We start from the raw sequence: 15,467 nt of genomic DNA on the forward strand, positions 1-15,467 counted from the left end.
CCACTCTGCCACAGTATCTTTCACCTAGTGAAGGAAGAACCCCACCACCTGAGAATAAGAACTTCGCATTCAAAGTCAGGAGCATGATTTAGAGTTTTGGGAAAAGAACAGAAAACGGGTGTGTATATGCATGCATGTGTGTGTGTATGCATGTGTGTTTGTGTGTATGTAAGTAGTTTCCATAGTATTTTATCTTTGTTCCTGTACCTAACATAATACTTCACCCATAGTATGCATGTATGGTGTTTATTGGTTCAAATTGTGTGTTTACATTCCCTAATCTCAACAGCTACCAAATAGAATTAACCACTCATTCATTTGTGATGACTCCTTTGTACCACTGGTACAGACTTCTCTCATATTCTACTTGTATCATTTAATTTTCATCTCCCTTGCTGAACTGTAACAGTCTAGAGGGCAAAACTGTTTCTTGCTCATCTCTGTATTATGAACACATAAACAATATCTGACGTAGGGTAGTTGCTCAATAAATTTTTGAATGAGCAAGTGAGTGAATGGATTTGGTGAGAATGCTTATGTATACCCTAGGCATTTTGTCTCCTTAGGGCTGTTTTTGTTTGGTTCATGGAGTACTTACTTTGTGCAAGGGGCCATAGAGGAGACATAAGCCCTGTCACTGAGGAACTGAGAGCCCAGAAAAAAAGCCCCTGCATGTCCAAACCCTTTATTCAGCAGCCTAGTAGTAGGGTTACCTCAATCCTGTTGAACTCATCAAAGCAGGCCCATGCTCCAGCCTGGGCTAGTCCTTTGAAAAACTTCCCCATGGCTTTGTAATCCAGACCATCAGAGCAGTTGAAGACCACACACTAGAGAGAGAGAGAGGATGTTGGCTCCATTTAGGATGGGTTTCTTCCCATCTGAATCATCCTGCACCTTGAAACAGAGGTGGGGCTCCCCTCTTCTCATTCTACTGGAGGAGCTGGGGCCCCACTCTGCCTGGTACTCTAAGCCATCTTGAACTTCATGCCAACTTCCCTGGATACAGCTCCAGAGAGGGACAGGAAAAGAGTGTAAGGATGGACAGCATTTCCCTACCTGCTTGGCCAAAGCTTTGGCCAGATCTTTGGTGGTTTCTGTCTTGCCTGTCCCAGCTGGACCCTCTGGGGCTCCTCCAAGGTTCAGCTTCAAAGCCCCCATCAGCGTCCTAAGGGGAAGAAAGTAAGAACTCAATGTCATGTCCTAAGGTACAAGAAATAAACTGACTTTTGGTTTATTTTGTTTTGAATCAAATAATTAAACATGATTTTCCCTGATTATATGGGCAATACATCATCATCATAAAAAATTCTATTTTTCTCAGTGTTGTAACCTTGGTGCCTGGTATACGGGTGGCACCTATAAGCATTTGTTTGAATGAATGATTGAATGGATAAATGAATATATACATACTAAATGACAAACTAGACAGCATATTAAAAGGAGAGACATTACTTTGTCAACAAAGGTCCATCTAGTCAAAGCTATGGTTTTTCCAGTAGTCATGTATGGATGTGAGAGTTGGACTATAAAGAAAGCTGAGTGCCAAAGAATTGATCCCTTTGAACTGTGGTTCTGGAGAAGACTCTTGAGAGTCCCTTGAACAGCAAGGGGATCCAACCAGTCCATCCTAAAGGAAATCAGTTCTGAATTTTCTTTGGAAGGACTGATGCTGAAGCTGAAACTACAATATTTTGGCCACCTGATGTGAAGAACTGACTCACTAGGAAAGACCCTGATGCTGGGAAAGATTGAAGGCAGAGGAGAAGGGAATGACAGAGGATGACATGGTTGGATGGCATCACTGACTGGATGAACATGAGTTTAAGTAAGCTCTGGGAGTTGGTGATGGACAGGGAGGCCTGGTGTGCTGCAGTCCATGGGGTTGCAGAGAGTTGGACATGACTGAGCGACTGAACGGAACTAATATTAAATGAGTCAAATGAAAGTGAAAAACCCTCTGCATTCCAAAGATCACCGATGCTAATGGAATAATGAAAAATAAATATATTTCTCCCACTAGATTATGAACTCTTGTGTTCAGAACCCATTGTTCAGTTCCATTTGGGAGGCACAAGATAAATATTAGAAATCAATGATATGTCAACTGTGGTTCCACAGCCCTATGTATGAGCCTCTATAATTTCAGTTAACACACTTTCTTATAATCACCTGAATGTCTCTCTCTCCCCTACCCCATTAGATTGAGGATTCCTGGAGGTCACACATCATGCACAGTAAAGTTCAAGAAATGGTTGTTGAATAGTGAGTAGAATAGATAAATGATTGAGGAAGTCATAGAACATAGAAAACAAGTGATTGAGGACTTTGAAAGAAAAAAAATACTCAAGTACTACCTTTATAATTCAAAAGTTGCACTCTAATAATATATAAAATCAAAGAAAAATCTAAATATCACAAAACTGACAAATTCACAAAGTCCAAGTTTCTAAAGCTATGAATTCCAAGGAAAGCGGCAAAGCAATTTGCTGAGCACAGAATGGCCCAATCTCTTCATCAGACTGGGTGGCAGAGCTCAGAGACTCCTTGCCTGGGTCCTTTACCTGGCTCCTTTTCTATCTCTTGGCCATAGGATCTCCTAGCACCTTTTTGATTTCTGCCATTGGAGAGCTTTCTTTCTTAAGCACTGTGCCATTTTCAAGGATAGGCATCAACGTGCTAATTGTTGGTTTGAACACAATACTTTGCTTTATTTATTCCTAAGGCCTAAAATGCCCATCTGTGAGACCACTGACTAAGGTAAAAATTCTAAAATCTGAGGCTCTAGAATACAGAAGGTAAAGGTAGCAAATTTAAGTGGCTCCAAACTTCTTTCTCGGATTTTCCTTTTGGAATTCTCTATTCACCCTTCAGGTCTGGGGAGGCCCAGAGTTTACCTGTAGCAGCGGTCAGTGAGGGGTGTGATCACCAGCCGGGGGGAGTTTCCCAGGTACTCATAGCCGTACAAGGCTTCTGTAGTAATCATCTGCACCTGTACATCCTTGGAGTCCCAGTAATAGCGCAGTTGGGAGATCCACTGGAAATCATTCAGATCACAGACGTTGTCCTCAGATAACTTGGCTACCACATCACGAGCTGTGGGGACACAGACATGGAAACACACCTGCAGAGTCACTGGCATCCTCCTATCTTCGTGGATTCCTAGGAAGGGTCGAGGATGTCATCAAGACCACTCTATCTCAACAATTTTAGGTTCAACTACCCTCTCTGCCCATCTCTAAACTTCAAGCAACATCTTTATTTATATACTATATAAATTTATAGTATTGGGTTGGCCAAAAAGTTCCTTCAGTTTTAAAGTTAAAAAAAAAAGACAGTTTTTTTTTCATTTTCACCAAGAACTTTATTGAACAACATATTCATCATTTTGTTCCACTACCTTCTGTAAATCTTCAGGCAACTTCATAATTCCATCTTCCCTCAAATTTTTATCTTTTTGAGCAAAAAGTTGTTCCAGGTGGCTTTTAGTCTTCCAGGGAATCAAAATTTTTTCCATTAAGAGAATTTTGTAAAGACTAAAATAAATGGACATTTGAGGGTGCAATGTCTGGTGAATATGGCAGACAAATCAGATCTTCCAGTTTGATGACCAGTTTTTGACCAGCTTTGCTTGGTCATTGAAGAAACATGTGGGCTTGCATCATCCTGATGAAAGGTTATATGTTTTTTTCTGCTGACTGATTCTGGATGCTCTTTGTCAAGGGCTGCTTTCAGCTGGTATAATTGGGAGTATTTGTTGGAATAAATTGTTTAGTTTTTTGGAAGAAACTCATAATAGAGGACTCCTTTCCAATCCCACAATATACACAACATCACACCTTTGGACGAAAACTGGCCTTTGGTGTGATTGGTGATAGTTCATTTCACTTGCCCTATGATCTCTTCCATACCACATTATTGTACAGTACCACTTTTCATTGCCTGTCACAATTTGTTTTAAAAATGAAACATTTTCTATGCATTTAAGAGAATCGCTGGGGAATATGGTCAAGGAGGTTTTTTTGCTTAACTTATGTGGAACCCAAATATCAAAGTGATTATCACAACCAAGCTGGGACAAATGATTTTCGATGCTTGATTTGGATATTTGCATATGTCAGCTATCTCCTGCTGGGTATAATGTTGATTGTACTCAATTAATGTCTTGATTTGATCACTCTCAACTTCAGCAGGTCTACCCAACCACCGAGCATCATCAAGCAAGAAATCTCTAGCATTAAATTTCACAAATGACTATGACACATACAATCAGTCACAGCACCTTCTCCATACACTGCACAAACCTTTTTTCTTTTTTTGTTTTGCATTTCAGTTGTGTTTTTACCTTTCTTGAGTTAGTAAAGCAGCATATGCTGAAAATGTTGCTTTTTCTTCCATCTTCAATATTAAAATGGCTACGCAGAAATTCCCCTTCACTTCATGGCAAATAGAAGGGGAAACAATGGAAACAGTGACAGATTTTACTTTCTTGGCTCCAAAATCACTGCAGATGGTGACTGCAGCCATGAAATTAAAAGACGCTTGCTCTTTGGATGAAAAGCTATGACAAACCTAGACAGCATATTAAAAAGCAGAAACATTATTTTGCTGACAAAAGTTTGTAACAGTGAAAGCTATGGTTTTTCCAGCAGTCATGTATGGATGTGAGAGCTGGACCATAAAGAAGGCTGAGTGCCGAAAAAATGATGTTTTTGGACTGTGGTTCTGGAGAAGACTCCTGAGAGTTCCTTGGACTGCAAGGAGATCCAACCTGTCAATCCTAAAGGAAATCAATCTTGAATATTCATTGGAAGGACTGATGTATTGAAGCAAAAGCTCCAATACTTTGGCTACCTGATGAGAAGAGCCAACTCATTAGAAATGACCCTGATGCTGGGAAAGATTGAAGGCAGGAGGAGAAGGGGATGACAGAGAATGAGATGGTTGGATGACATCACCAACTCAATGGACATGAGTTTGAGCAAGCTCCAGGAGATGGTGAAGGACAGGGAGGCCTGGCGTGCTGCAGTCCGTGGGGTCACAGAGAGTCAGACACGACTGAGTGATTGAAAAACAACAACACAGAAATTCACCAAATTGGTAAGTTTTTTTAAATGCATGCTGATATGAAGAGGTGGCAAGAATACACAGAAGAACTATACAAAAAAGATCTTCATGACCCAGATAACCACTATGGTGTGATCACTCACGTAGAGTCAGACATTCTGGAGTGCAAAGTCAAGTGGACCTTAGGAAGCATCATGATGAACAAAGCTAGGGGAGCTGATGGAATTCTAGTTGAGTTATTTCAAATCCTAAAAGATGATGCTGTGAAAGTGCTGCACCCAATATGCCAGCAAATTTGGAAAACTCAGTAGTGGCCACAGGACTGGAAAAGGTCAGTTTTCATTCCAGTCCCAAAGAAAGGCAATGACAAAGAATGTTCAAACTGCTGCACAGTTGCACTCATCTCACACACTAGTAAAGTAATGCTCAAAATTCTCCAAGCCAGGCTTCAACAATACGTGAACTATGAACTTCCAGATGTTCAAGGTGGATTTAGAAAAGGAAGAGGAACTAGAGTCAAATTGCCAACATCCATTGGATCATCTAAAATGCAAAAGAGTTAAAGAAAAACATCTGCTTCTGCTTTATTGATGATGCCAAAGCCTCCGACTATGTGGATCAAAATAAACTGTGGAAAATTCTTAAAGAGATGGGAATACCAGAATATCTTACCTGCCTCCTGAGAAATCTGTATGCAGGTCAAGAAGCAACAGTTAGAACTGGACATGGAACAACAGACTGGTTCCAAATCAGGAAAGGAGTACATCAAGGCTGCATATTGTCACCCTGCTTATTTAACTTATATGCAGAGTACATCATGTGACATGCCGGGCTGGATGCAGCACAAACTGGAATCAAGATTGCTGGGAAAAATATTAATAACCTCAGTTATGCAGATTACAGGAAATGGCAACCCACTCCAGTACTCTTGCCTGGAAAATCCCATGGACGGAGAAGCCTGGTCGGCTACAGCCCATGGGGTTGCAAAGAGTTGGATATGACTGAGTGACTTCACTTTCACTTTCGCTTTATGGTAGAAAGTGAAGAAAAACTAAAGAGCCTTGTGATGAAAGTGATAAAGGAGAGTGAAAAAGCTGCTCAGCATTCAGAAAACTAAGATCACAGCATCCAGTTCCATCATTTCATGGCAAAGAGATGGGGAAACAATGGAAACAGTGAGAGACTTTATTTTCTTGGGCTCCAAAATCACTGCAGATGGTGACTGCAGCCATGAAATTAAAAGGCTCTTGCTTCTTGAAAGAAAAGTTATGACCAACATATATGACAGGATATTAAAAAGCAGAGACATTACTTTGCCAACAAAGGTTCGTCTAGTCAAAGCTATGATTTTTCCAGTAGTCATATATGGATGTGAGAGTTGGACTATAAAGAAAGCTGAGCACTGAAGAACTGATGATTTTGAACTGTGGTGTTGGAGAAAACTCTTGAGTATCCCTTGGACTTCAAGGAGATCCAACCAGTCCATCCTAAAGGAAATCACTTCTGAATATTCATTGAAAGGACTGATGCTGAAGCTGAAACTACAATATTTTGACCACCTGATGCAAAGAACTGACTCATTTGAAAAGACCCTGATTCTGGAGAAGATTGAAGGTGGGAGGAGAAGGGGATGACAGAGGATGAGATGGTTGGATGGCATCACAGACTCGATGGACATGAGTTTGAGTAAGCTCTGGGTGTTGGCAATGGAGAGGGAGGCCTGGCATGCTGCAATACTTGGGGTCACAATGAGTCAGACACGACTGAGAGATGGAACTGAACTGAACTTATATGACAGCTGTGACAATACAATCTAAGAAAAATGTTTCAAACGAAGTTCAAGACAACTACGTGCTGCTAGAGGTATCTTATGGAAAATAATGTACAAATCTTTGGTCAACCCAATATTAACTACTGTTATCATTCCCAAACTCTTGGGAAAGTGACCCAGAGTGCTTTGCAATATGTAGTTACCACAAATGCTATCTCATCATCAGTGCCATCTTTCTAGCCCTGTTCCAGTCATCTAGGATATCCTAGGAGAATACAATTAGCCTGGTCTGATATACTTAGCAAGCAAAGGGATCTCATGAACCCATGTTAGGTGTAGTCTTTTCATGGAAGTAAGGTGTTGAGAAACTAAGTAAGAGATATATTTCTAGCTTTTATCCTTTCTGTAATAGAATTGTGAGCTTAATTTAATATTTTCACAATGATGGGGGCCCTGTAGTTGATGAGTGGACATAGTTTATGAGAATCATTATTTTTTAGGTAATTCACAAGGCAACTGTTATTTCAACCTCAGAACTAATATAGTGCTTGAAATCAGGATCTCAGAAATAGAACTCTGCAAAGGAACACTTCTGTAAGTCTACTCCCTCCCTGTGAGATAAATCTTTATTACAGTAAAATCCAAAATCCTGAAGAGTCCTTGCAGAAGATTACACCAAAATCACACTCCTTCATTCTTCCTGAGGAATTTAATTCCAATCCAGGTCCCTGGGAGGACCCAGAAAACAGGTGAGTATGAGAGATCCAAGAGCAAGTTGAATCTCAAGGTTGGGGATGCCTTTCCAAGGCAGTGTATGTTCATGTGTTCACACATGAATGTGTATGTGGGTGCATGTGTATAAACTCAACCACTCTGAGGCATCCTGGGCAGTAACCATGCCTTCACTTATTACTCCTACAAGTTAAATACATAGCCAGATGAAGAGCACCTTCTCCCTCTCTCCTCCATATTTTATGCTAGTCTATCAAATGAAATCAGATTGAAATGAGCATCAGGGAGCTCCTGGGTGCCTTTAGTGGTTAAGATTCCAGACTTTCACTGTCGTGGCCTGGGTTCAATCCCTGGTCAGGGAACTGAGATCCCACAAGCCATGTGGCCAAAAGAAAAGAAAAAAGGAAAAGAAATGAGCATCAACTTTATGGAGAGTAAGATGCATGAAATGCCAGTAGGAAGCTGGGTGTGTGAGCAAAAGGGACACTGTTACCAGGCAACCAGTTTGGTTCAGCCCTAGTTTCCTTGGTAATAATGGTATGAGGGTGTGGGGGTGGTTTGTTTTATATAAAGACTCCAGTTCTTCCTCCTCCTTTCCTCCTTCCCTCTTTCTCTTTCTCAGGAAGAGTTGGAATGCATCTTCTCTTACCCATTCTCTCCCTGCATCACTGCCCATTTTCCAGTCTTTGGGTTTGGAATCAGACACAGCTTCAAATTACAAAAGAGCCTCTGCTACTTACTAGCTGGGTGCCTCTCAGCAAGATATTTGCCTCTATAAACTACAGGCTCTTAATCTCTGAAATGTATATAAAAATGAGACAATGTAGTTCACGCAGTTAGCACAAAGCTTGACAAAAAATTATTAGTTAAGATCAGTAGAAGGAAATTGCTTCGAGTTGGTAAGTCTCAGAAATGGCTGTGGCCATCACTTTCTCAGAGCACTGTTTGGTGCTGGTGGTGAGGTTCTTGGAAATAAGGTTGGGGATGGGAGGGAAAACATAAGATAGAGATACACAGAAGCACTGATTTCTCTTCCTTACCCCCTCATTTATTCTCAGTTGGAGAAGCCTTTCCCTAATGAAAAAAGGAACCTGAATCACCCCATCCAGGAGGGAGAGAGGCAAGCTTGGCAGCTATTACTATACAGTCACTAATGCTAGGAAAACCTCCTTGCTTACCGTGGACATCAATGACTGTGAGGGCCCCGAGGGTGAGTCGAGCTCCACTGCTCAGCTTCCCTCGCACCAGCTGAACAATCTGTGCAATCTGATCATTGCTCTTCTTCAGAAAATCCTGGCAGGGGCATAGGAGGGAACATGTTAAGTTGTATTCTCCTGGTAATCCCTTTTCTGGAATGACACCATCCACACTCCATGGTCCAAACCAGACTCCTAGATGTCATCCCTCAATCTCCCTTTCCCTCAGCCCCAGTCATTAACTTCCAGACAAATTTCAAAAGCATAATGCTAACTGAAAGAAGTCAGATTTGAAAGTCTAGATACTGTATGGTTTTAATTTTATAAAGCTGTGGAAAAGATAAAACTATAGGGGCATAAGACAGAAGGGTACTTGCCGAAGGCTGAGAACAGTGACCACAGGCAGGAGGAAAATTTTAGGATGTGTGGAACTGTTCTGTATCTTGACTGTGATGATGGCTACACAAATGTATGTGTTTGTCAAAACTCAGAAATACACAGTAAAAAGGATGAATTTTACAATATATATAAATTAGGCAGTAAGCCAGAATTAACAAAAATAACTGAAACTCTTTTAGATTAGACAAAGGAAACATGAAAACTAAATGTAATTCTGGATTGGATCCTAAACCAGACAAAAAGATGAGTTTAAAAGGTTAAATAATAACATTGTATCAAGGTTGTTGGATATTGTACTGTGGTTATGTAAGATGTTAGTATGTTAATACACCTGGATGAAGGGTGTATGGGAATTCTTCATATTATTTTTGCAGCATTATTTGCCGGTCTGACATTATTTCAAAAAAAATTAAACAATAAAAATGAATGGAGAACATATGAGACCACCCTACGCTCATCTCACCTTCCTTACTTTTTTGTTATGTGCTTCTGGGCAAATTATTTTAACCCTCTGTGCCTCAGTCTCCTCATATGTCACATCTAGATAATTAAAGCTATTCTTCAAGTGATTTTGAGGAGTAAGACCCTGATGCTGGGAAAGATTGAAGGTAGAAGGACAAGAGGGTGACAGATGATGAGATGGTCGAATGGCATCACTGACTCAATGGTCACAATCCAGAAGATTGTGAAGGGCAGGGAAGCTGGCGTGCTGCAGTCCACGGGGTCACAAAGAGTTGGACAGGACTTAGCAACTGAATGACAACAAATGTAAAGCACTTGGCACAATGTCTGGTATGAATAATGTGTCCAGTAAATAGTGGTGGTTATTATTAATTATAATATCCTTAACACATAGCAAAAAAAAGTCTTATAAAAATATTTATTTGTTTGGCTGTACAAGGTCTTAGTTGAAGCATGTGGGTACTTTAGTTGCAGGATGTGGGATCTTTAGTTGCAGCATGCAAGATCTAGGTCCCTAACCAGGGATCGAACCTGGGCCTCCTGCATTGGAGGCGCAGAGTCTTAGCCACTGGACCACTAGGGAAGTCCCCTAAAAGGCTTTTTGATGCATCCCTGTTGCCCTTGGTATGTCTGCAAGCCACTGGGGATAGAACTGTCCTCCACATCTCTCTTAACCACACACATCACACAGCCATTCTGGATCAAGTTGCCCTTAGTTGCTGGAATGCACCATGCTTTTCGTTGTCAGATTTTTGCACATTTTTGGTCTCTCTCTCTCTCATGCTCTTCATCCTGATCTGTGCCTGACTACTCCCTATTTATATTCTATGTCTCCTCTTAGACCCTGTTTTTCTGGGACATCTTACCCTCTCTTGCTTTTAGTTTTCTCCTTCCTTTCCATGATTTCTGGATCCGTGTACTTTCCTTATCACAGTTTGATAAAAGAGCCTTTTTAAAAAAATCTTTCTCACTTGACTGTAAATCCATGTCAAGGACAATGACTGTTTGATTCACTTCTAATTCCCTTTCCCTAGCAAAGTTCCAGTTGCAGATGTCAAACAAATATTTGTTAAATGAACAATGGATCGGTGATAGATGGAGGGACAGAAATTCTGTACCAACAATTTTAGGATGCCATGGCACATCATTCAGCATGCGTGGTACTCCAGAGCTTGAGTGTGTGATGGGAAGCATTCTATTCTTTACAGGTAGGAAATTGTAGCACACAGTTGCAAAAGTCAGAATTTTCAGTGTTTCTAAGGTTTCAAATAATGTACATGAAAGCAGTTTTCAAGTGTAAAGTGTAACACATCTATTAGGAATTATGAACAATGAATCTGTAAAAAGTACAGCTGCTTGTTGTTCAGTCATTCAGTCATGTCCGACTTTTTGTGACCCCGTGGACTGCAGCACACCAGGCTTCTCTGTCCTTCACTATCTCCCTGAGTTTGCTCAAACTCATGACCATTGAGTCAGTGATGCCATCCAACCATCTCATCCTCTGTCACCCCCTTATTTTCTTGCCCTCAATCTTTCCCAACATCAGGGTCTTTTCCAATGAGTTAGCTCTTTGCATTAGGTGGCCAAAGTACTGGAGTTTCAGCTTCAGCATCAGTCCTTCCAAAGAATATTCAGGGTTAATTTCCTTCAGGGTTGACTGGTTTGATCTCCTTCCAGTTCAACAGACTCTCAAGAGTCTTCTCCAACACCATAATTTGAAAGCATCAATTCTTTGGTGCTCAGTCTTCTTTATGGTCTAACTCTCACATCCGTACATGACCAGTGAAAAAACTATAGCTTTGATATGCAGACCTTTGCTGGCAAAGTGATGTCTCTGCTTTTTAATATGCTATGTCTAATTTGCCATAGCTTTACTTCCAAGAAGCAAGCGTCTTTTAATTTCATGACTACAGTCACTGTCTGCAGTGATTTTGGAGCCCCCCAAAATAAAGTCTGTCACTCTTTCCATTTTTTCCCTATCTACTTGCCATGAAGAGAAGGGACAGATGTCATGATCTTAGTTTTTTGAATGTTGAGTTTTAAGCCAGCTTTTTCACTCTGGTCTTTCACCTTCATCAAGAGGCTTTTTAGGTCCTATTCACTTTCTGCAGTTAAAGTAGGATCTGCATATCTGAGGGCTGGTGATATTTCACCTGGAAATCTTGATTCCAGCTAGATTCCAGTCATCTAGCCAGGGATTTCATATGATGTACTCTGCATATAAGTTAACTAAGCAGGGTGACAATATACAGCCTTGACATCCTCCTTTCTCAATTTTGAACCAGTTCATTGTCCCATGTCCTGTTTTAAGTGTTGCTCCCTGATCTGCACACAGGTTTCTCAGGAGACAGGTAAAGTGGCCTGGTATTCCCATCTCTTTAAGAATTTCCCACAGTTTGTTGTGATCTACACAGTCAAAAGCTTTAGCATAATCGATGATGCAGAAGTAGATATTGCTTTTGGAATTGCATTGCTTTTTCTATGATCCAGTAGATGTTGGCAATTTCATTTCTGGTTCCTCTGCCTTTTTTAAACCCTGCTTGTACATCTGGAAGTTCTCACTTCATGTACTACTGAAGCATAGATTGAAGGATTTTGTGCATAATCCTACTAGTATGTGAAATGAGTGCAACTGTACAGTAATTTGAACATTGCTTGGCATCACCTTTCTTTTGGATTTGAATTAAAACTGAACTTTTTCAGTCCTGTGGCCACTGCTGAGTTTTCCAAATTTGCTGGCATATTGAGTGCAGCACTTCAATACCATCATCTTTTAGGATTTGAACTAGCTCAGCTGGAATTCCATCACCTCCACTAGCTTTGTTGGTAACAATGCTTCCCAAGGCCCACTTGAATTCACACTCCAGAATGTCTGGCTCTAGTTGAGTGGTCATACCACTGTGGTTATCTGAGTCATTAAAATCTTTTTTGTACAGTTCTGTGTATTTTTACCACTTCTTCTTAAATCTCTTCTCCTTCTCTTAGGTCCTTGCTGTTTCTGTCCTTTATTGTGCCCATCTTTGCATGAGATGTTCCCTTGGTATCTCCAATTTTCTTGGGGAGATCTTTACTTTTTTCCATTCTGTTGCTTTCCTCTATTTCTTTTCATGGTTTACTTAAGAAGGCTTTCTTACCTCTCCTTGCTATTCTCTAGAACTCCGTATCTTTCCTTTTCTCCTTTGCCATTCCCTTCTCTTCTTTCTCAGCTATATGTAAGGCCTTCTCAGACAACTACTTTGCCTCTTGCATTTCTTTTTCTTGGGGATGGTTTTGGTCACCACCTCCTATACAATGTTATGAACCTCCGTCCATAGTTCTTCAGGCACTATGTCTGCCAGAACTAATTCCTTGATTTATTTGTCACCTCCACTGTATAACTGTAAGGGATTTGATCTAGGTTATACCTGAATGGCTAGTGGTTTTCCCTACTTTCTTCAATTTAAGTCTGAATTTGGCAATAAGGAGTTCGATCCAAGCCACAATTAGCTCCTGGTTGTGTTTTTGCTGACTATATAGAGCTTCTCCATCTTCAGCTACAAAGAATATAATCAATCTGATTTCGGTATTGACCATCTGGTGATGTCCATGTGTAGAGTCATTTCTTGTGTTGTTGGAAGACAGTGTTTGCTATGACCAGTGTGTTCTCTTGGCAAAACTCTGTTAGCTTTGCCCTGCTTCATTTTGTACTCCAAGGTCAAACTTGCCTGTTAGTCCAGGTATCTCTTGACTTCCTACTTTTGCATTCCAGTCCCCTATGATGCAAAGGACATCTTTTTTTTGGTGTTAGTCTTGTAGGTCTTCATAGAACTTTTTAACTCAGCTTCTTCGGCATCAGTGATTGGCGCAAAAACTTGCATTATTATAATGTTAAATGGTTTGTTGGAAATGAACTGAGGTCATTCTGTCATTTTTGAGACTGCATCCAAATACTGCATTTGGACTTTTTTGTTGACTATAAGGGGTATTCCATTTCTTCTAAGGAATTCTTTCCCACAGATATAAAGGTCATCTGAATTAAACGCATGCATTTCCATCCATTTTAGTTCACTGATTCCTGAAATATTGATGTTCACTCTTGCCATCTCCCTCTTGACGAAATCCACTGTACCTTGATTCATGGACCTAACATTCCAGGTTCCTTTGCAATATTGTTCTTTATAGCATGGGACTTTACTTTCACCCCCAGACATATCCACAATTGAATGAAATTTCTACTTTGGCCTAGCCTCTTCCTTCTTTTATGGAGTTGTTTCTCCACTCTTCCCTAGTAGCATATTGGACACCTACTGACCTGGGGCAGGGGGGCTGCTTATCTTCCAGAGTCATCTTTTTGCCTTTTCATTTTGTTCATGGGGTTCTCAAGGCAAGAATACTGAAGTGGTTTGCCATTCCTTTCTCCAAGGTACCATATTTTATCAGGCCTTGACTAGCAAGGACATGCCCTTCAGCCACTCCATGCAGCTGGATGATGCCTGGTGTCCCGGTTGTCCCACTGCTCGTCCATGTTTAGTGTAAGACCTGCACAGGCTGGAGGGTGTCTGTCGATGTGCTGCCTGGGGGGTGGAGCCGAGGCCCTGCTGGAGGTGCTAGGAGTGGGGTCTACAGAAGGCTAGAGCCAAGGTTGGAGGACGCCCTGGAGTGGAGGGCTCCCTGGCCTTGCTTCTTCTGCTGGCCAACCTGGGACAATCTGCTGCCTGCATGGCCCGCTGCTGGCCAAGCTCTGGCTCCTCCTTTCCTCCCTTCCAGTTCCTCGACATTATTATCCAGGGTCAGCAAGCCTGGCTGCCCAGAGGGGTGTGCGCATTGCTTTTTGGACTCCTGCCCCATTGTGCTTCCTAGCTGGCTACCACCCTGCTCCTGCCCCGACTTCCTCCATGATCCCTCCCCCATGATCCCACGCTTCCCTTGCCAAAAATTGCAACTTGGTCAAATACTAATGTTCTAATTTTAATGTATAAAGCAAAATATAGCAAATTAAAATATATTCTGGCTCCCAGATAATCATATATAGGGGGAATAACAGGAAATCTGATGTGATAATCATAGAAAATTACACCATGGTAAAAATGTTGGGAATGGGGTTACCATTTACTCAGTCAAAAAATATTTATCAAGCAACTACTTGGCAGTGCAATAACCCCCTGAGATATAATAATGAGCAAACCAGACATGGCCTTTTCCCTGTGGGGTTTATAACCTATGATCTTAATACTGAATAACTTACCAGCATCTCACTTAACCCTCAACAGTAGTAAGGTGCGGTGGTATAATTCCTTTCATTTTATAGACAGAGACTGAGACTCAGGTTAGGCAACTTGCCCATGGTCACATAGCTAACAAGTGAAGGTATCAGAAGTTGAACTCAAGTCCATTTAGGTCCTGAACTCTCAAGTATAGGTATTAGTGGCAGAGTTAAGGGGAAATATGAGTGTCTGGATCTGAAGATAAGCAGGACCTGAGTATTCATGTTTTTAAGAGAAAGCTGAAGAAAAAGCTAGAGGTGGGTGAGTGTTGGACTGGGGGTGGTGAAAAGGGATATGGCGGAGGAAGAAGAGAGGAAAACAGGGCCAGGTGGCTTCTTGGCACAGGAAAAAGATGAAGAGGTCTCTGTTGGTAGAAATTCTGCCAGGTTGGCACTTGGAAGGAAAGGCTGATAAGAGTTAAGATCATTTAGCCTAGAATTTCTATCTAGGAAGAAATGTGAGAGTTCCTAACTACAGAATTTGAGGATAGTCCTAATTCCAGACATGTGTCCTGAAGAAAACCCTGACTCTGTGACACCAAGGGCCTGTTTATTTTTTATTTAGAAAAATGGCACTCTAACTATGTGTCATTCAAATAAT

The 15,467-nt window shown here is 41.1% G+C and overlaps 1 protein-coding gene across 6 annotated transcripts in view; it reads right to left on the reverse strand.

The window, feature by feature from the left end:
• Positions 1-15,467, reverse strand: part of DNAH3 (dynein axonemal heavy chain 3) — a 236,481-nt gene that overhangs the window by 131,537 nt on the left and 89,477 nt on the right. For all 6 annotated transcript variants that reach the window (XM_070460978.1, XM_070460977.1, XM_070460979.1 and 3 more), the window contains 4 exons: positions 8,746-8,860; positions 2,895-3,093; positions 1,057-1,165; positions 714-827 (listed from right to left, as the gene is read on the reverse strand). In XM_070460978.1, the coding sequence (XP_070317079.1) occupies positions 714-827; positions 1,057-1,165; positions 2,895-3,093; positions 8,746-8,860 (537 nt within the window). The remainder of the gene's footprint in view (positions 1-713; positions 828-1,056; positions 1,166-2,894; positions 3,094-8,745; positions 8,861-15,467) is intronic.

The sequence above is a fragment of the Odocoileus virginianus genome, chromosome 33, assembly GCF_023699985.2.
Source record: "Odocoileus virginianus isolate 20LAN1187 ecotype Illinois chromosome 33, Ovbor_1.2, whole genome shotgun sequence".
In the NCBI taxonomy this organism is placed as follows: domain Eukaryota; kingdom Metazoa; phylum Chordata; class Mammalia; order Artiodactyla; family Cervidae; genus Odocoileus; species Odocoileus virginianus.